The 21,361-nt window shown below is 35.4% G+C and overlaps 2 protein-coding genes across 4 annotated transcripts in view; both read right to left on the bottom strand.

Moving 5' to 3' along the window:
* Positions 1-353: 353 nt before the first annotated feature.
* LOC127156043 (cytochrome c oxidase subunit 4 isoform 1, mitochondrial) lies at positions 354-10,900 on the bottom strand. The gene is made up of 5 exons (XM_051098728.1): positions 10,742-10,900; positions 7,152-7,245; positions 6,862-7,023; positions 5,833-5,964; positions 354-625 (listed from the first exon to the last, which is right to left on the bottom strand). Exons 2-5 carry the CDS (start codon positions 7,243-7,245, stop codon positions 492-494), a joined length of 522 nt encoding a protein of 173 aa, XP_050954685.1. The 5' UTR covers positions 10,742-10,900; the 3' UTR covers positions 354-491.
* Positions 10,901-13,297: 2,397 nt separating this feature from the next.
* Positions 13,298-21,361, bottom strand: part of prkag2a (protein kinase, AMP-activated, gamma 2 non-catalytic subunit a) — an 84,359-nt gene continuing 76,295 nt past the window's right edge. For all 3 annotated transcript variants that reach the window (XM_051097743.1, XM_051097741.1, XM_051097742.1), the window contains 8 exons: positions 20,592-20,637; positions 20,437-20,491; positions 19,985-20,111; positions 19,326-19,491; positions 19,205-19,242; positions 18,973-19,119; positions 16,908-17,001; positions 13,298-14,644 (listed from right to left, as the gene is read on the bottom strand). In XM_051097743.1, the coding sequence (XP_050953700.1) occupies positions 14,607-14,644; positions 16,908-17,001; positions 18,973-19,119; positions 19,205-19,242; positions 19,326-19,491; positions 19,985-20,111; positions 20,437-20,491; positions 20,592-20,637 (711 nt within the window). In that variant the 3' untranslated portion in view covers positions 13,298-14,606. The remainder of the gene's footprint in view (positions 14,645-16,907; positions 17,002-18,972; positions 19,120-19,204; positions 19,243-19,325; positions 19,492-19,984; positions 20,112-20,436; positions 20,492-20,591; positions 20,638-21,361) is intronic.

The following is a 21,361-nucleotide window of genomic DNA, read 5'->3' as shown; positions in this document are numbered from 1 at the left end:
TAGATAGGAAAGGTAAAAAGTTCTACTTATAATACTTATAAAAATAATTTGTCATACAGAGCAATGTTTATGAACTGTAATGAAGCTTTTCAAAATGATGAAAATGGTGTTGTTAATGAGCACCTAAGATACCCACTTTCCATTTTACACAGACCCACACTCATAACAAGTCATTTCAGGCAGTTGGAAAGTGATTGGATTAACCCACACACCTCAGCCAATAACACACTTTCTCACACTCTCTGCCCCAGCCAATCACGCGAACACATTCAATTCAAGGGTAGTCAGGTATCAGGTTAAATGTACCAACACACACGCTTTGTTCTCAGCACAAACAGTACTAAGCCAGAAGCTCAGAGTTTAATTCAGTGCATTTATTCAGATTCACATTGGAATATATTTTAAGGCTGTCAGTTGTACAGCATTATTGAGTTTGAAACGCCTCATTAATGCAATCCTGATACATTTTTAGTCATTACGACGGAATGCATTCATTTCCACTGTTTCTTTTCATAATCCCATTTATTAGAGAATCCATGGACGGGGTTCACTCTCATATCTATCATCCTCTGTGTCTGCTGTGCCACCGACTCTGGAGACAAAGTGTGGGGAACATCACCATACACTGTGAGAAAGAGAAAAAAATTGGGTGTCGGGTGTGAAAAGCAGTTAATTGTGCAAAATCCCCTTCTATTTTTCCCCTAAGTGGAACTGTAGACCTGTCAGGAAAAAAATAGCTAACAATAGCACATAACGAACAATTAAGTGTCTTAACAGAGGGCAGCGCCTGACAGCTCTTCTGTGGAGTTATATCCTCCAGGCAAAGAACAGAGGACAAAAAATATAAAATAAACAAATTAGAGAAAACGATTGCGTCTGCACAACATGCTCAAACCCGTCTGCTAATATCACAGGCCTGGTTCATGTAAAAATAGAGCTTATAAACATGCAAATATACTTGGTCAAAAAAAGGTTGCAGTGGAAGGTCTCATATTATTTCATGACTAAATCATAAGAATGAAGCATTTAAAATAGGAGTGGATACAGATGTGCTTCTATTACTATTATTATAAAAATACTTTTACTATCATTTTTTATTTAACAGTTTTATATTAGCAGCATAAATTTGAATAGAAAAAGATTAATAAAAATATTACAATTTAAAATACATTTTTTTCTAATTGATCATTTTAAAATTGAAAAATACTTTTTTTCCCCTGATTTTTTCAGCATTAGTTCTTTAGTCTTCAGTGTAAAATGCCTTTATTATCATTTTTTTTATTTAATAGTTTTATATTGTGAGCATAAATTTGAATTAATCGCGATTAATTGCAATTAATCACATGCAAAATAAAAATTTGAGTTAGCCTAATATATGTGTGTGTACTGTGTGTAATTATTATGTATATAAATACACACAAATTAATGTATATTTTTAAGAGAAATATATTATTTATGTACAAAATATTTTTATTTATATATAATATAAATCATATAATATAATAAATACATATACTTGTAAATATTTCTTAAATATATACATAAATGTGTCTGTATTTATGTATACATAATTACACACAGTACACACACATATACTAGGCAAACTCAAACTTTTATTTTGCATGCGATTGACAGCCCTAATTTGAATGTGAAAAGATTAATAAAAACATGATTCAAATGTAATTTTTTTCTAATTGATCACATTTTAAAATAGATTTTTTTCTTGAATTTTCAGCATTAGAAAAAAAAATACAATTTAAAATAAAACTGATCACATTTTAAAATTGAAAAATACTTTTTTCCTGAATTTTCAGCATTAGTACTTTAGTCTTCAGTGTAAAAAAACGCTTCTATTATCATTTTTATTTAATAGTTTTATATTTTCAGCATGCATCTGAATTAAAAAGATTAATTAGAAATATTATTTACATTTTTTTTTAATTCAAATTGATCACATTTTATAATTTAACATTTTCAGCATTATTACTTCAGTCTTCAGTGTCTCATGATGGAAATGATTGTAATATACTGTTTTGCTGCTCAATCATTACTGATGACCAATTATTAATAATTATTCTTTTTATTATCAATGTTAAAATCAGTTTTTGCTGCTCAGTATTTTTGTGAAAAGTTTAAAGTTTAAAAGTGTAATATTATAAATGTCTTTTTTTTATCATTTTAATGTTCTTGTTAAATTAAAAATAACTAGAAATTTAACTAGAAATTAAGTAAATATAGAATTTCTTATATTGTTGCTACAATGACAGCAAAACTCATTGATTTTGTTGTGCATTTTCAAAATCCGTTTGTTTTTTGAATCCCAGATTCTCAATGTGGACTCAGACTGTATATCTGGTATTTGGTTTATATTATGTCATTTTTTCATGGGTATCTCCCTTTTTGAGACCCCTCAAGGCAGATGGTATAGTCTCTGTCACACAAACACATCAAAAACATCCTGATTTTCTTGCCAGGTGGATTCGGTGCACCTGCCCTGAGGTATGTGCAGGAAATTCTATTCAGTTTTCTGGGAGTTGTGGGGCAGAGATGCCTGCAAACCCCAGAATAAGAACCTGCAGTGTGACTGTATCCCAGAAGGCTTTCCAAAAAAATCGCCTCTTTCATCTCCCCTTTAAATCCCGACAATTGCTAAAGTCAACCTCAGACGACTCTTAATACCCAGCCCTAATGAGTTTGAAGAACAGCGGCCCAGAGCAGAGTTTTTCAAGTCACGACATGAGCCAGACATTGTGGGAAATACCCAGCGCTTAACCGACAACTGACTTTTGGACTTCTGTACCTTTCTCGCTTTGACGCGGCTACACCCCTCTTTCTCCCCCCCCTCAAGGATCCTCACCAAACTTTTGTTCTCACAGTTTCTCTGTTTTCCTCCCTCCTTGCGTTATTTTCCTCTACTGTATCTCTCCTGAGGTGATGTAGCATTGACTTCCTTCCTCAAAGAACTGGGGCCTCTGAGACAGAGATGGAGGAGACTTGTCTGCTTCCGACAAGAAACCGCTCACACACTTATACAAACACACACACAAACACACAATGCACACTCATTCTGTTTTAAACATGTCAACTGCTTTCCATCCGTCTTAGGCACACACACAGCCTTGGAAAGCTTCTTATCATTTGTGAAGAAGTTCAGCTGGGTCTAAAGGGATTCCTAAACTGAAGCCGCGGCTCAAACACGTAAATCTTTCCCCTCTTTTCCGCTCCTTCAAACCGTTGACTGCAAAACACAACCCAGTCCAATTATTTCAGCAGGAGTGTGAGCTGCAGGTAAAAAGGCCGTGCTGATTCTTCCATTTGACATGTGAAATCAGAGCGTTCTGTGCTTTGAGAACTAACTGGTGGTCACGTTAGAGGAAAAGGAAAAAAAAGGCACAAAATCCAATTGAAAATGAACTCTAAGCAAGGTTTTGGGCCTTAAAGTGATAGTCCAGCCAAAGATGTAAATTCTGTCATCATTTACTTCCCATCATGTTATTCCAAGCCTGTAGGATTTTCTTTCTTCCATGGAACACAAAAGATGATATTTTGAAGAACACTGGCATCCGGACAGTTTCGGGTCCCATTGACTTCCATAGTATGGACAAAAATACTGTGGAAGTCAATGGAACACAAAAGAAAATATTTTGAAAACCAAATCAAAAACCCAAACGGTTTTTGTTTGGACTCGAAACCGAAACACAAAACTGTTTCAAGATCAACTGATTTCAACAGTATGGACAAAAAATATTTTGGAAGTCAGTGGGACACCAAATGGTTTTGAGTCCCACTGACTTTCATAGTAGGGACAAAAAATACCATTGAAGTCAAAAGGACACAAAAGAAGATATTTTGAAGAATACTGGCAACCAATTGGTTTTGAGTCCCATTGACTTTTTCATAGTAGGGACAAAAAATACTATTGAAGTCAATAGGACACAAAAAAATATATTTTGAAGAATATTGACAACCAAACAGTTTCGGTTCCCATTGACTTTCACAGTATGGACAAAAATACTATGGAAGTCAATGAGACACAGAAGAAAAAATTTTGAATATATAAACCAAAACAGTTTTTGTTTGGACTTAAAACTGAAACTCGAAACTGTTTCAAGTTCAACTGACTTCCATAGTTTGGACAAAAAAGTACTTAGGTAAGCAATGGGACACAGAAGAAAATATTTTGAAGAATACTGGCAACCAATTGGTTTTGAGTCCCATTGACTTTCATAGTAGGGACAAAAAAAACTTTGGAAGTCAATGGGACACAAAAGAAAATATTTCAGGTCCCATTGACATCCAAAGTATGGACAAAAAAATAATTACATGCTAAGGAAGTCAGTGAGAAACAAACAAAGTTTTGAGTTCAATTGACTTCCATAGTATGGACAAAAAAGTACTATGAAAGTCAATGGGACAAAAAATATATATATATTTTAAACAATATTGGCAACCAAACAGTTTCGGTTCCCATTGACTTCCATAGTATGGACACAAATACTGTGGAAGTCAATAAGACACAGAAGAAGCTATTTTGAATAGTTGAAACCAAAACAGTTTTTGTTTGGACTCGAAACCGAAACTCAAAACTGTTTCAAGTTCAACTGACTTCCATAGTTTAGACAAAAAATACAATGGAAGTCAATGGGACACAAAAGAAAATATTTTGAAGAGTATTGGCAACCAAACAGTTTCAGGTCCCATTGACATCCAAAGTATGGACAAAAAAAAAAAATACTATGAAAGTCAATGAGAAACAAAAGAAGATATTTTGAACAATACTGACAACCAAGTGGTTTTTGAGTCCCTTTGACTTTCATAGTATGGACAAAAATACTATGGAAGTCAATAGGACACAGAAGAAAATATTATGAAGAGTATTGGCAACCAAACAGTTTCAGGTCCCATTGACATCCAAAGTATGGATAAAAGAATAAATACTACGGAAGTCAATGAGAGACAAAGAAAAGATATTTTGAAGAATACTGGCAACCAAATGGTTTTGAGTCCCATTGACTTTCATACTATGGACAAAAAGTACTATGAAATTCAATGGGACATAAAAGAAAACATTTTTCCAACCAAACAGTTTTAAGTCCCATTGACTTCCAAAGTCTGGACAAAAAAAAAGAAAAAAAAAATACTATGAAGTCACTGGGACACAAAAGAAGATATTTTGAAGAATACTGGCAACTGAACAGTTTTGGGTCCCACTGACTTCCATAGTATGGACACACAATACTATGGAAGTCAGTGGGACACAAAAGAAAACATTGTGAAGAGTATTGGCAACCAAACAGTTTCAGGCCCCACTGACATCCAAAGAATGGACAAAAAAATAATACGGAAGTCAATAAGGCACGAAAGAAGACATTTTGAAGACTGGCACTGGCAACCGAATGGTTTTGAATCCCACTGACTTTCATAGTGAGGACAAAAAATACTATTGAAAGTCAACAGAACCTGAAAATGTTTTCCAAAATTCTTCAGACTATCTTCTTTTGTGTTCCACACAAGAAAGAAATGCATACAGGTTTGGAATGACATGAGGATGAGTAAATGTTTTTGCATGGACTATCCCTTTAATTTAGCAGCATCCAAAATGTTGATTTTGGATTCGATAGCTGTTTCTGATTTCAGATTGGATGAATAAATAACTCATCAACACAATTAAATCCAGCTGAATCTCACATCAAAGCGAGAGTGTATCAGCAATGATGAAATGCCTGAAATTCAAGCGTTTAAAGCTGCCAAGATAATCTGGTAATCAAAAACAATTATGCATCATTTAGAGAATGTATACGTATGAATATCTTCATATATATATAAACCCACCATAGATACGCTGCCACCACACTAGCAGCCCTGTGAAGCCAAGGAAGATGAAGACTCCTCCAAGGACAGTCATCCACTCTTTGGAGCCTTGCCTCATCTCTGCAAACGACAGCTCATGTGTGAGTCTGTATACTGCAAAAGATAAAAACAAACCACAGATGATCTGAATAGTAATTGCTGGATTTAGTAGCTTGCCCTGTTTGCATGTACACTTGGAAAGGAAAGAGGTTTGCAACCATTCAACTCAAACAGTTAAACAACGCTGCCATCTGGTGGGAGTGAACTTTTAATACCTGAGGCCAAATGATCTGCTGTTATCATTATAATTCCCAAGATCCGTGACCCATTTACTATATTAATAATTTAGCCTTGAGGGATCTTACCCAGGTAATAGAATCTATTATACATCACAAACGAATATAAAACTGAAATAAATATTTTAAAAATAAAAATAAAATATAAAAATATAATTAAACAAAAAAAAAAAGTGCAAATATATAAAATCTAAAATATTTAGAAATATTCTAAAATAATCTCCAGGCTGTATTGATACCTAAGGGGTGATCTGTGACATTAAGCTTTTACTAGAATGGGAAAAATCCTGCTGAATCCTCTCAAATTTAAAAGCAAATAACTCTAATAGCTACTCGAGAAAATGGATCAGTTTCTGCCAAGTGTTCAGTCAGCACTTAAACCCATTAAGACCCAAAGAATCTCAATAGCTGAATTGAGAAATGTGGTCCATAAGGCTGTTTTTCAAGAGCAACACTGGCTATATACAGCATACAGTATATACCCAGTATATATTCATATATGCAAATTGAAAAATACAAACATACTAGGACAGAAGAGCTACAGCTATTGTAAAGACAAATGTGGTTATTCAGCAGCCTTGTGTGTGAGTTACAGTTTCCTCCACACCCAGGGTCAAAGTCTAACCTGTTCTTGTAACTATAGTAGACTTATGACTGATTTATTTGCTTATTAAGCAATAGATTAAAAAGCTAAAAGTTTAGCCTGTAGATTTACAAGCAAGTTTCTCCTCCTTGGTGAGCTCAGTCCATGATCCCTTCTCTTTCTCTTTGAGTTTCTTCTGTTCGGCAGTGAGATTTTGGACAAATGGGACATCTGGCAATGGCGTGTCCAGACGGTTGTTGTACTGAGGAATGGAGCAGTCAACCACATCAACATCTGAGGACAAATGCACAAGAACAACAGTCAGAGAACTGGAAATGGTTTGAAAGTATCTGTCCAGATAAATAGACTAGATGTGAATGGCAGCTAAGTGGTCTCTATTGCCCTTGAGAGTGTGCTGTCACCGTGAGTGTGTGCAGCCCAGGCAGCAGATGAAGTTGACACCCTCCTCCAGAACCCAGACTGCAGTCCCCGCACCAGAGCACGAGAGGCCAGCATCTAAAAAACAATGGCAACATTTATTGGCTGGACTCTTAAGACAACTTAGTCACATAGGGATCAGCATGATAAAACTAGGTCTCAAAACCTGACTTTTCTGCACTGTGACCAGTTTTTACCATAGTATTGGGGCTATATTGGTGCATTGATTATACCATGACCTAAATGTCTCAAACAATTGCATTCTATACTAGTTTAGAATAAAGTCCACCCACAAATGAAAACTCCATCATTATTTACTCACCCTGAAGTTGTTTCAAACTTATATGACCTTCTCTTTTCTTTTGAAAATATTCTAAAGAATGTTCAGAACCAAACAGCTGACAGTAGCCATTGACTTCCATAGTATTTTTCTCAATGTTTTTGTTGTGTGTCCTGGGTTTCGTGATAAAGGAGATAGAGGTTAATGCACAATTTATGCGACTGAAAGAGCATGATAATCTGACTAAATTTCCTATGATAACTGGCAGTGTTACAAATCATCGAGGCTGAGAAAAGAACAAAACAGGTAGCTAAATTGCTGTTTTCAATGTTCATGGAGTAAATATATTTACACATCTTTTTTAAAAATGCCTTGTAGCCAGCATTTTGTATGCGTTTGGACAGCGTACACTTTCATATAGAACTGTTTTAGACCCTACTCTGAAGTAGGAGCTAGTTTAGTTTCCCCAAAAGGAGTTCTGGAAACTAAATACGTTCCTAGTTCCTGCGGTGTGAATATGCCAAAAAAGCTGGAACTTCCTTCAATAGTTTTATAAGATATGAAAAGTTTCCTCTGGTGCAAAAGCCCCTAATGGTTACTGTTAACTGTTTGGTTCCAGACATTTTTCAAAAACCTTCTTTTATGCTGAAACTTTAAAGCGACAGTTCACCCAAAATGAAATGTTTTTTTTATCATTTACTTCCTCAGTCAATCCAAACCTGTATGCTTTGTTTTCTTCTGAGGAAGTTAGAAGAATGTTGGTAATCAAACAGGTATGGTTCCTTTTGACTTCCAGTGTATTTTTGTCTATATCATTTTATCAAAGTCAGTTGAGAACAGAAACAATGGTTACTACACTGTAAAAAACAATTTGTTGAGTCAACTTAAAATAATTTAAGTTTTAAGTTTTAAGTAAAATTTTAAGTTCAGTCAACTCAAAAAAGTTTATTTAACTTGAAATGTTAAATTATACTAAGTGACAACTTAGATATTTGATTTGAATCTACTTAAAATTTGAAGGCAGCTGGGTTACCCATCTGTTAAGTTTAGCAAACACAAATATCTAAGTTGTTACTTAATACAACTTAACATTTCAAGTTGACTAAACTTATTTTAGTTGACTGAACTTAAATTTTTAAGGCAGCAGGGTAACAAATTATTTTAAGCTGACTCAACAAATTGTGTTTTTTATTTTTTACGGTTTATTCTTCAAAATATATTCTTTTTACATTCATTTCCATACAAGAATTTGCACTTTTATGGAGATTCCATTAAAAAAATAACTATTTCTACCTGAAATTCTGCCATTCAAAAGTTCGGGTTGGTTTTTAATGTTTTTTAAGGTCTCTTGCCGAGGCTGGATTTATTTAATTAAAAATACATTAAAGACAGTAACACTATGTTTTGGACATCCACCTTTTTCTTCAACGCAGACGTAAGCATTTGGAAATACCGTGAAAAATAAAATCATGCAGTAAACCGTAAAACTGTCTGAACCACAAACCAGTGTGTTCATAATTAAAATAATACATTAAAATAACATGGTAAGACACACCTATTTGCAATATCAAACAGCAAAACAAGCTGTTTCGTACAGCTAAAAATAGCTGGACGTGGATGAGACAGAAGCCAGACACATTAAGTTTGCAAATGGCGACGTGATACAACAGAACCCATTATAATGAGTGATGCGGTCTACAATGGATGCGGCGTGGCGCGACAAGACAAAAAAGTTGCCTGACATTTATAACAATACTCAAAGGAACGGCATATTTACCTCATCTTCAAAATAAATTTAAGCAAACATCTACGTTAAAACTGTGTTTTAACAGTATGTACTTTTACTAGTGTTAAAAAGATTTAATATTTATGAATTCGATTATAAACTTGTCCATTTCGTTGGGAGTGCAGTGCAGTTCTCGCTTTAGAATGGCTGTGATATCAACTGACAACTGTCGCATCCGGTGTAATATTGTGAAACATTATTACAATGTAAAATAAGAGTTTTCTATCTGAATACATTTTAAAATGTAATTCATACCGGTGATGCAAAGCTGAAAGTGTCACATAATCCTTCGGAAATCATTCTAATAGGCTGATTTGGTGCTCAAGAAATATTTCCTATTATTATCAATAATGGAGTCGTGCTGCTTCATATTTTTTGAATAAACCATGATTATTTTTTAGGATTCTTTGATGTATAGAATATTCACAGGATGAATATATAATTGAAGTAGAAATCAATTTAATGCATCTTTTAATCTTCTAATGCATTTTTTAACAGTAATATTGTCCATTATATTTCCACACTTTCCCTAATTTTCCCAGATTTTCCATAATAGTGGCAGTCCTGTTCAGAGAATACCACAGTGGTATTAGAGATACTGTGGTTACCATGGTGAAGATGACTATGGGCTGCCTAGCATTCTGAATGACAGCATGAGTGGGTGAGTGACTGGACAACTTTGGCTTGTGATGCCCAGATATGCAGTGAAAGTATCCAGGTCACAGAACACACAGCCAGTGACCTTGAATGTAGATTTTGCCAGAGCGCGTCTGCAGGACTAATGAATGCAAATGGAAAATCGTGAAATGCCGCTGCCCATGACATTGGTGTTCGACACAGAGATTAAAGGAGCATGTGGAAATAAATTTAAAAGATCAAATTTCAACCTCCTGCACCTGCCACATAAGCTTGTTTTAAATATAAACCAGCAGGTATTGAACTAGAGAGGGAGAAATGAACTGTGTGCTTTCTGTCACGTAGTGTAGTGGAATATTCTGCAGCCGCTAAAATGACATCATATCGCGCAAAGTGAAACAATACAAATCTAAATATAAAGTCATCACGCGCGCATTCTTTCAATATTTTAAAAAGACAAACGTTGTTGCAAAGATCCATTGCTCATACAAGCATACTCTGAGATATTAATATGATAATAAAAAGTAGCTATGGCATCAATTATTCGTCTGCGCACAAAGGATATCAAGTTCAAAATATTACAAATAGGCTACACAAATATTTTATACACATTGCATATCATCCAAAAGCGAACATTTGTAACATTTAGCTAACTATTTAATAAAAAAAAAAAAAAATTTTAATATAAATGCGCAGTTCCAGTTAAGGAAATAATCTGCATGCTCTCATTCCAGAGAAACTTTCTTCAAATCTTGAAGTGTCTAAATCTCACAAGCACGTCTGGAATGAAACGTTTGCAAAATAGCATCACTTATATTTAATATTTACCTGCAACTTATTTAGTACTCAGCACCACATGCATATGAATTTACCTTGAGATATGAAGATCTGAGCTTGTCGATAAGAAGTTGCCTACGTGCTCGGTCTTTATGGTTTCATGGATCAGTTACTAGAAGCGGGTGGATTGTGAGTCAGGTGTCTATAGCCATCAGCCAAATGAACCAATGAGAGCGAGACAGGAACAAGCTCGCCAGAGGCGCACAGAGCGCGCAGCGCGCACCAAACGCTTGAGGGGGCGTTTAAGGTTAAACTGACTGACACGGTTTTTTTTTTCGAGAGAAACTTCAGAAATTTCATCGACAATGTCTGAAGGGTGACTGGTCTACTTACATCATTTTGTCCGGAAGGTTTTGGTCATCTCCACATATCATTTTGACTTCTCTCTAGGCTATATGTTGCGTGACTAATAGGGAAGGAACAGAAATTCAACCCTATAAAAATTGCAATGTCATATTTGATATGTGAAGTATGGCCTCATAATCAGAACTTTGCTGAAAACCACACTTTTCTGACCTCTAGTTACATTATTAATTCAGACGACGCTTTTATAAGTAGTCTACTGTATTGTTAGACCTCATTAATTTACATTACAAGGCCTCAGAATTTCGTCTTACCTTTGGTCATATCCAGGTTTGCCAGGTTTTTACAACAAAACCCGCCCAATTACTACCGAGTGCTAGTCCAAAAGTAGCCCAAATTGCGTTTCGAGGGGGGTCCCCAGTAAAAAACGATTCTGGGGGTAAAATACACGATTTTTGGCGGGGTTCCCCTGGTAAAATTTGCATTCCTTGGGCTAAATATCACATTATTGGGGTCGCTTCAACTCGTGGACACGAAGAACAACCCGTGGCAACAGTGTTAAAGTAACCCAATTCCGCGGGAAAACCCTGGTCATATCAGTGTTGCCAAGTCCGCTGTTTTCCCGCAGAATTGGGCTACTTTAAATTGTTGTTTTCCATGTCCGCGGGTTGAAGCGACCCCAATAACGTCATATTTAGCCCCTGAAATACGAATTTACCAGGGGAACCCCAACAAAAAAGGTGTACTTTATCCCCTGCAACCCCCTCGAAATGAGCCTGGGCTAGTTCTGGGTAGCAATTGAGTGGGTTTTGTTGTAAAAACCTGGCATTCCTTTGTCATATCCATCTTTATCTTACTGTAAGAGTGGGCGCGGGCATTTGTTAATGTTATGGGTGTGGCTTTAGGTCTCATCCGTGTTCAGCTATTTGTAGCTGTACAAAACAGCTCCTTTTGCTGCTTGATATTGCAAATTGGTGTCTTATCATATTATTTGAATGTGTTATCTTAATTAAGAACACACTGGTTTGGAGTGCAAACAGTTTTACCGTTTACTGCACGGATAGGCATAAATAAAAGCAACAGATCCAAATTGCATAAGGCCATCCTTATAAAACTGATGTGCTGTTCTCTGTGTCCTCCATTATTTTGAGCTTCATGTTTTCATTTTATCATAAAATGTAAGTCATAAAAGCATTATATGTCTTATCATATTATTTGAATGTTTTATCTTAATTATGAACACACTGGTTTGTAGTGCCAACAGTTTTACCGTTTACTGCACGGATAGGCATAAATAAAAGCAGCAGATCCAAATTGCATAAGGCCATCCTTATAAAACTGATGTGCTGTTCTCCATGTCCTCCGTGATTTTGTGCTTCATGTTTTCACTTTATCATAAAATGTATGTCATAAGAGCATTATGTATCATAATATAAAACATTAAACAAATACACAAAAAAGTCTAAAGGTTTAATAAACGGTTTCATTCGATTTTTTCGGACAATTATTTCATACCTCACTGAATTCAAAAAAGAAGTCCGACAACGTATTGATTGAAATTGCAACCAGGAGCCACAAATAAGGTATTTCTGAGATAAATATATATATAAAAAATACTGTTAAGTTTGCAAGCTTTTACTTTTTAGCACTTAAAGGGATAGTTTGCCCAAAAATGGAAATTCTGACACTTTTACTCAACCTCATGCTGTTCCAAACCTGTAAGACCTTTGTTCAAATTAAGATATTTTTGATGAAATCTGAGAGCTTTCTGACCCTGCATAGACAGCAATGCAACTGAAATGTTTCAAAGCCCAGAAATGTAGCAAGGACATCGGTAAAATACTCCATGTGACATCAGTGGTTCAACTGCAATTTTACGAAGCTATGAGAATTTTTTTGCACAAGAAAACAACAACAACTTTATTCAACAATTCACGTCCTCCACCATCATCGTCAATGTTTCAGAGCTTGGGAACATTTCAGTTGCATTGCTGTCTATGCAGGGTCAGAATGCTCTTGGATTTCATCAAAAATATCTTAATTTGTGTTCTGAAGATGATTGAATATCTTAATAATTAATGACAGAATTTTCTGGGTGAACTATCCCTTTAAGAGCAGAAATGCTCTTTCGAAGAAGTCACAAGATATTTCCCCTGTCAGCTTTAGGCGCAACTGGTAGGTCATGTGATGTGTCACATCTCCAAATGGTAGCAGCAGCTGTTAAATACATATTTTCACATTGTAGAAATGGTTTGCCAAACACATTAACACACAAAAAAGTTCAGAGACTTTGTTTATTCTTTTTTTATTTAACTGTAAAATAAAAACGAATCTAAAGCATGATTATCCTTTAGCATTCTCATGCCAGTGATGTGCATTTTTCTCTGGACATTACTCTTTCATAACGACAACAGTAACTTATCAGCAAAACAAATGACGAGAACTCAAAACGTGAAGTATTACAAACAACATCGAATACACAGAAAAATAGACCTTTCTCTGGCACTTGTAGATTCCTCAGACAGAAGCTCTGCGTGCGTGTACAGTACAATCGATACAAACAAGAGGTCAGTCGCCTCATGGACAGGAAAACAAAAAAAAAGGGATTTTAAGGTTGAATTGCATTGAACATCAAGTCATTGATCAGCACATGGTTTTACTGCATAGGGGCTTCATAGATCTTTCCATCTCACACTTAGATATCGCTTTCAAAATTACAAAAGTGTTCATTATAAATAAATAAACATTTCAATTATCATTTACAGCATCATTTCAAAAACGTCAAGAAAATAACAAACACCCAAAGTGAAGAAATGTAGAGCTCTGCAATAAATAAAACTAGTGACACACTAAAACAGCAAAAAGGGGCTTTTGGTTGTTTCTTTGTTTTTTTTAACAACTGTGACATTCACTTTGATATACTTAAACATTCAATTAATCTTGTTCCATTGGCAACCAGTAGTGGGCGATAACTGCTGGACAGAAGGCACCATAGACAGATAGAGAGGAAACCATTTCTGTCTGCATTTACAAAGGGACTGTGGCGGAGATCGACTAAACGAATTCCTAAATTCAGGAGGAGTAGTCAAAAGTACAAATATGTGAACTGGCTCATACGCCACAAGCCGAAAATCGTATATACACGAGGAACAAACAGTCATAACATGCACTGAATACTGAGATTATTACTGAATGCCCTGCGAACGCACAGACACCCCCCTCCAACAGAGGCGATTATGGTACAGTCCGTAGTCTGTGTGCACACCACCATTCAGACACCAGATGGCGTAGTTTTAGGTCTAGCTAAAAGTATAGTAATAGTGTGCGTGCAGAAGCGTAGTGTGATATAATAGGCAGAGTTCACAGTATCCTTCTGAATTAGAGATGATCCACCTTGAATCGCCCCATGCAGCCACTCGTCCACTATAAATCAGACCAATCAACCAGTCTGTGTACTCACAACCCCTCTCTCTTTTGCCCTTATCTAGGTCGAGTTCCTTGCTTCCACGCTTTCATTCTGAGATGTGGCCCAAACTTGTGGTCTCCGCTTCTACTTCAGTCTCTCACAGCAACATGACTCAGCAATCTCAGCACGCATCACTCCGTCTCTGCTTCGCTCTCCTTCCTGGTCATACCTGCAAAGGTGAGAGAATAAACAAATATGTAAAAAAGAGGTGTGTTTTTAGTTGCAATACTGCTTACAACCACTAGGTAGCGTATGTACATGTATTTTCAACTAAGGCTGCTCCTAGATTTGGATTCCTGACTGAAATTTAGTTCTAGACAGCCTGTGATACACCTGCTAGCAATATGGAAGACGTACAGTATTTTTGTAGGCCGAAACCCGCAAGTAAGCATTTTAGCACTTGTTAATTCATCATCCTGAAGTCAGTGTTTTTTTTAACTGGTTATTGGTTAAAGCTCAAGATATGTTTATGTTTTATTCATGTGCAAATTCTTGGACTGGCCTATAAAGTTATAATCAATGCAGCACTCAATCAAAATTCTGCAGTGTTTTATATGAGTTGAAATTTGACTTTGCACGAAGGTCCATTTCCAGTGCAGGACTGTACTACAGGGCAGAATGTTGTTTGATCCGTGCATACTATTTGCAATATTAGCAGCATCACATCTGCTACTTAGGATTCATAACACTCTTCACAGAAGCAATTAATATGCAGTGTTATAAATTCACAGCCAACAAAGCAGGCACCCAGCACACAGTGACCTCTCGGAAGAAAATTTAAAAAGTTTGAGTTCTTGAGAGAAGTATATTGTGTCCCATCGTCTGAATTTGATTTAGATGTCTGTTGTAAATAGATGTATATCATATTTCATTGGTTATGCAGATCTGCCTTGTTTACATACCTCTTGCAAAATGTTCAAAATTGTAACAACATTGGAAATCTGGGAAACATACAAAACCTATCGAAAGTTTTTGAACAGTAAGATTTGTAATGTTTTTAAAGAAGCCTCTTCTGCTCACCAAGCCTGCATTTATTTGATCCAAAGTACAGTATAATTTTAAAATATTTTTACTATTTAAAATAACCGTTTTCTTTTTGAATAGGTTTTAAAATGTAATTTATTCCTGTTATTTCACAGCTAGATTTTTAGCATCATTACTCCAGACACGTGATCCATCAGAAATCATTCTAATATTCTGATTTGCCACTCAAAAAACATTAATTATTATTATTATGTTGAAAAAAGCTGAGTAATTTTTTTTTTTTTTTTCAAAAGAACAGCATTTATCTGAAATAGAAATCTTTTGTAACATTATAAATGTCTTTATCATCAATTGAAAGCCTCCTTGCTAAATAAAAGTATTATTTTCTGTAATTTCTATAAACAAAAAAAAAAAATTATACTGACTCCAAGCTCTTGAATGGTATAGTGTATAATGTTACAAAAACTCTTTGGATCTTTCTATTCAAAGAAATTCAAAGAATTCAAAGAAAATGTTTTTTTTAATCAAACATAGGAAGTTTGGTACAGATTGAACATGGTATGTTTGAGTTAGTGAAAAGCATGATGTATCCTGTTGCCAACAGGTGGCGCTATGATTATAACTGATTATAATATTGGCCTTTAGATGTCTTCAGGCCAGGACTCTTACCAAACCTGTGAAGTTTGGTTCAGATTGGAAATAGCATGTTTAATTCAGTGTAAAACAGATAACTTCCTATTGCCAGCAGGTGGCGCTATGATTATAACGGAATATTGGGATTTAGATGTGTTCAGGCCGGGACTCTTATCAAATGTCAAAAGTTTAGGGCAGATCGGACATTGTATGGCTGAGTTACAACACCTTATATTCACCATGGTAAAACAATCAAACTTACTGTATATTATTGCTTACAATATTACTGTATTTTGGATCAAACAAATGCAGAAGAGATTTCTTTAAAAAATATTACAAATCTTACTGTTCAAAAACTTTTGACTGGTAGTGTACATCTGAAGTAGTTTATGAGCAAAAATTATAATGATCTTCGTGGGAAGACCTCTGACATTATGTGTTGAGAGGACACTGAGTGTGTGGTTGAGTTACTGCAGGACACTATCCATTAGCAGACAGGAAGCCCTGCAGAGGGAGGGGCTACTGCAAGTGTCTCATTAATCAAAATCATATGCGGTGAAATGTGGGCGTGCACACACACACACACACACACTGCCCTCTGGAATCAAAGCAAATCACGTCTGGTTCTGTTGTGGAAACAAAGTATAAGTTGGCACATGCCACCCTCGCACACATCATGAGCCAGGCAGCAGCGGTCATGCACCGTCTCCTTGACCCCAACAGCAGTGGCGGTAGTACCTGTGGCTCGGGCGAGAGAGGTTGGGAGGAGGAGGGTCCTGCTGGAAATGTGCTTTAGGAATGCTGAGCATTTATACCTGCTGGGTTGAGAACGAGTGCCTGGAGGATGTCTGACAGAGAGACGATGCCCACGATGCTGCCGTTCTCATCCACCACCACCAGCCTGTGCACCTGACCGAGGACAGAAAGACATTAGCATATAGAGCAGCCCTAGAGTATCTAGGACAATGAACAGCTCTAGAATAGGTCCTTCCGTAGTAGAGTGACAAGAATAACACCTCTGTAAAGACTGAGTAGCTCTAGAATAACTGTTACCCAGTTGATCTAGAATATCAAATCTACAATGAACTAGAGCAGCTCTATAATATCTAGAATTGAGTGACACTACTTTTATAAAAACTAAAAGCTGCTCTAGAGCATCCATTACCTAGTTAATCTAGAATATCCCATCTAGAGTGAAATAGAGCAGCTCTACAATATCTAGAAACGAGTGACAAGAATAACACCTCTATAAAGACTAAGAGCAGCTCTAGAGCATCTATTACCCAGCTGATCTAGAATATCCCATCTATAGGGAACTACAGCAGCTCAATAATATCTAGAAACAAGAGTTACAGCAACAACACCTCTATAAAGACTAAGAGCAGCTTTAGAGAATCTTTTAACCAGATTATCTAGAATATCCCATCTATAGTGAACTAGAGCAGCTCTATTATATCTCGAAGCAAGTGACACAGTAACACCTCTGTAAAGACTAAGAGCAGCTCTAGAGCATCTGTTACCCAGTTGATCTAGAATATCAAATCTATAATGAACTAGAGCAGCTCTATAATATGTAGAAATGAGTGACACTAGAATAACACTTTTATAAAAACTAAGAGAAGCTCTAGAGCATCTAGTAGCCAGTTAATCTAAAAATATCCAAACTATAGTGAACTAGAGCAGCTCTATAATATATAGAAACAAGAGTAACACAAGAATAACACCTCTATAAAGACTAAAAGCAGCTCTAGAGCATCTAGTACCCAGCTGATCTAGAATATCCCATATATAGTAAACTAGAGCAGCTCTATAACATCTAGAAACAAGTGTGACATGAGAATAACACCTCTATAATGACTAAGAGCAGCTCTAGAGCATCTTTTAACCAGACTATCTAGAATATCCCATCTATAGTGAACTAGAATAGCTATAATTATAAAATTATATTATATCTAGAAGCAAAAGTGACACAACAACACCTCTGTAAAGACTAAGAGCTGCTCTAGAGCATCCATTACCCGGTTAATCTAGAATATCCCATCTATAGTAAAATAGAGCAGCTCTATAATATATAGAAACAAGAGTGACAAGAATAACACCTCTATAAAGACTAAGAGCAGCTCTGGAGCATCCATTACCCAGTTAATCTAGAATATCCCATCTATAGTGAACTAGAGCAGCTCTATAATATCTAGAAACAAGAGTGACAAGAATAACATCTCTATAAAGACTAAGAGCAGCTCTAGAGCATCTATTACATCTATTACAAGAGCAGCTGTACATCTATTATCAAGAGCTGCTCTAGAATATCTATTACTAAGCGTGACTCTAAAATATTTCCTCTACAATGCACAAGAGCAACTGTTAAATGTTACCAGAGTAGATGCCCATCCAAGAAAGGCTCTATAATAAATGACTAAGAGCAACAGATTTTTTTTCCGCTATTAAGATGAAGAATATTTCAGCATTTCAACAGTTCCAGCATATCCCAAATATAGTGAACTAGAAAAATTATAGAATATCTTGAAAAACCATGACGACCTACCTGTTTATTACCAAGATCTGCTCTAGAATATACTACCAGGAGCAACTCTAGAACATTTCCTCGATAAAAAGCTAGAGCAACTGTTGAATATTATCAAGAACAGATATATAGTATCTACTACAAAGAGCTGCTCTAGAATAAATTGCTAAGAGCAACTCCAAAAAAAGCTCCTCTATAAATATCAAGAGCAGTTGCAGAGTATACAAAGAGCTGCTGTAGCATATCTAGAGCAGCTAAAAACATAAAAATAAAACCAGGCAGATATCAAATTTATGGTCATAATAACAAAGTTGCAGATAAATGAAGACAGAAATGCAGATGGCAGGAAAGCTCACCTCAGCCTTGACTATCCGATCTACTATCGTTTCCAGTGTCTCAAATCGGTTGCACTTCATGACCCCTTCAAAGTACTGTGACCTGTGCATTAGCGCCTGCGTCACGCTAATGTCCAGGTTGTTGTACGTCTTTTCAGCAGCAAGATTCTACAAACACAAAGATAATGAATGTTTATAGTACTGCTCAAACGTGTTCCACATTCAACATTAAAATAAATCAGAACATACTTACAATGACATCAAATTTGGAATAAATATCTACAACTTTTCCTGAAAAGCAAAAACGCAAAGTTTTAACCAATTAAAAGTATTGGACTGCACAAAATCTGTTTTTTTTCCCTCTTGAATCATACCTGACTCATCCACGACGGGCAGTGCTGACACTCTCCTCTCCACAAAGATGCTGAGTGCTTTGATGATTGGCGTGTCGGGGTGGATGAAGGCGATGTTGCTGTAGGTCCCGATGCTCAGCTCCTCCAGTGTCTGCTTCATAAAGGCGGGCTTTGGCATCTCACACACCTGAGACACACAAACAGAAGCTACCGTGTCAGTTTTTGAATATTTTATAATGCACGCTACATAAAAACATGCATTGTTTTAGTAATATAGTATATAAAGTACATTTTATTTTCCTCTGCAGTGTCATTCTGTGTAAGCTGTACTGCTGAGACTTCAGTGAACCTCTCTTTTTTTCAAAGACTTTGTGACATTGATTGTCTTGAGAGATGGAAGCTGTTTACACTGCTGAAGTATATAAAAGGCGATAGAACTGTGATCAGATAGTTGACATTAATCTAGGGACTGTTCTCATGCTCTTCATCTGCTCTGCCCCTCCCTTCCTCTGCACTTTTTCATCCTGTTCATTCAATTCCTTCCTCATTCTACAGGAAATGACTAGACGCTTTATTACAGCATCGGTTAAACCAAAAACCCCGCCAAAAAAAAAAAGAAAGGCAAAAGCATTCTTACTAACTGCACAAATAATATTCACTAAATATATAGATGAACTTACAAACAGCTGAAGGAACTTCAGGATCCTTTTGTGCGTCAAAATGTAAAGTGCATTTCCACTGACTGGGTCGATGACGGGTAACCGGTGGATCTTGTTTTTGATCAGTGAATACACAGCATCAAATATGCTGAAGCACACAACACACAGAGACAGAGAAAGTCAATTTCACTGCGGTGACCTGAGGAACAAAAGGGCGACTTCACAGAACTCTGAGAAGTTCAGAGCTTTGCCCTTTAAGACGACGTGCACTGAATTATTTAATACACTGAAAATATGAGCACACAACACAATGCACACAGAACAGGGTAATATATGAGAGTTTGTGGTTTGAGAACTGGTGGTTTACTACACTAACGTCCTCTTCAACATTTAAGATCATGCTACAGCATGTGACTTTTCATGGTAAGGCAATAAATAACATGCATGTTAACATAGAAATGAACTGTTTTTACCTTGCATCTGGAGATATGTTCACTAAAGGCTTAAATGTTTCTTGTAGATAGAGCTCTGTTGTCAAAAAAAAAGAAAAAGAAAAGCAAAATTATATATAACACCTTAAAAACAAAACAGGAAGCACCGGAAAGAACCACCTGTGAGAATTTCTCACCTCGCCATGTCTCAATTTTATGCTCCTCAAGCTCATAGATTTGTACCTGAAAGAAAACAAAAGGTTGTTACTCAAATTGCAAAATTCTCACAGTTTAGAGTAATAATTATGAATAATAATACTAATACTAAAATAATAAGAAAATCTAAATTATGGAAAGTAAAATAGCAATATGGAACTTATTAACTTTATTATATATAAAATAAAATTATTATAATATTTTATAAATTCTTAATATTCTGTAAAAATATAAAAATCAAATTATGTAAAGTAAAATAGCACTATGGCACTTATTAACTTTATTATATATAAAATAAAATTATTATAATATTTTATAAATTCTTAATATTCTGTAAAAAAATATAAAAATCTAAATTATGTAAAGTAAAATAGCAATATGGAACTTATGAATTTTATTATATATAAAATAAAGTTATTATAATAATTTTACATTATTAATATTGTTTAATAGCAACCTTAAATAACAATAATAATTAACATACTAATAATTATTATTGTAAATGAGCATATTTTATAACTAATAATACTATAAACTCTTTTGCCATTGTCAGCAACATTTATTATATATAAAATAAAGTTATGGTAATATTTTATAAATTATGAAATAAAATTTAAATTATCTAAAAATCTATATAAATTTAAATTAAAGTAAAACAGCAATATTATGTTACATATAAAATAAAGTTCTTATAATATTTTTATTATAAGAATATTTTATTTGTTAATATAGTTTAAAAATATAAAAATCT

The sequence above is a fragment of the Labeo rohita genome, chromosome 24 (genome assembly GCF_022985175.1).
Source record: "Labeo rohita strain BAU-BD-2019 chromosome 24, IGBB_LRoh.1.0, whole genome shotgun sequence".
Taxonomy (NCBI): Eukaryota; Metazoa; Chordata; class Actinopteri; order Cypriniformes; family Cyprinidae; genus Labeo; species Labeo rohita.
This window is presented reverse-complemented; position numbering and strand designations above follow the sequence as displayed.

Coding starts and splice junctions, on each gene's coding strand:
- LOC127156043 (XM_051098728.1), bottom strand. CDS start 7,245: ATGCTGGCCTCTCGTGCTCTGGTGCGGGGACTGCAGTCTGGGTTCTGG. Junction 7,024..7,151: donor CTGGGCTGCACACACTCACG/GTGACAGCACAC, acceptor ATTTGTCCTCAG/ATGTTGATGTGGTTGACTGC. Junction 626..5,832: donor GTGGTGGCAGCGTATCTATG/GTGGGTTTATAT, acceptor TCTTTCTCACAG/TGTATGGTGATGTTCCCCAC.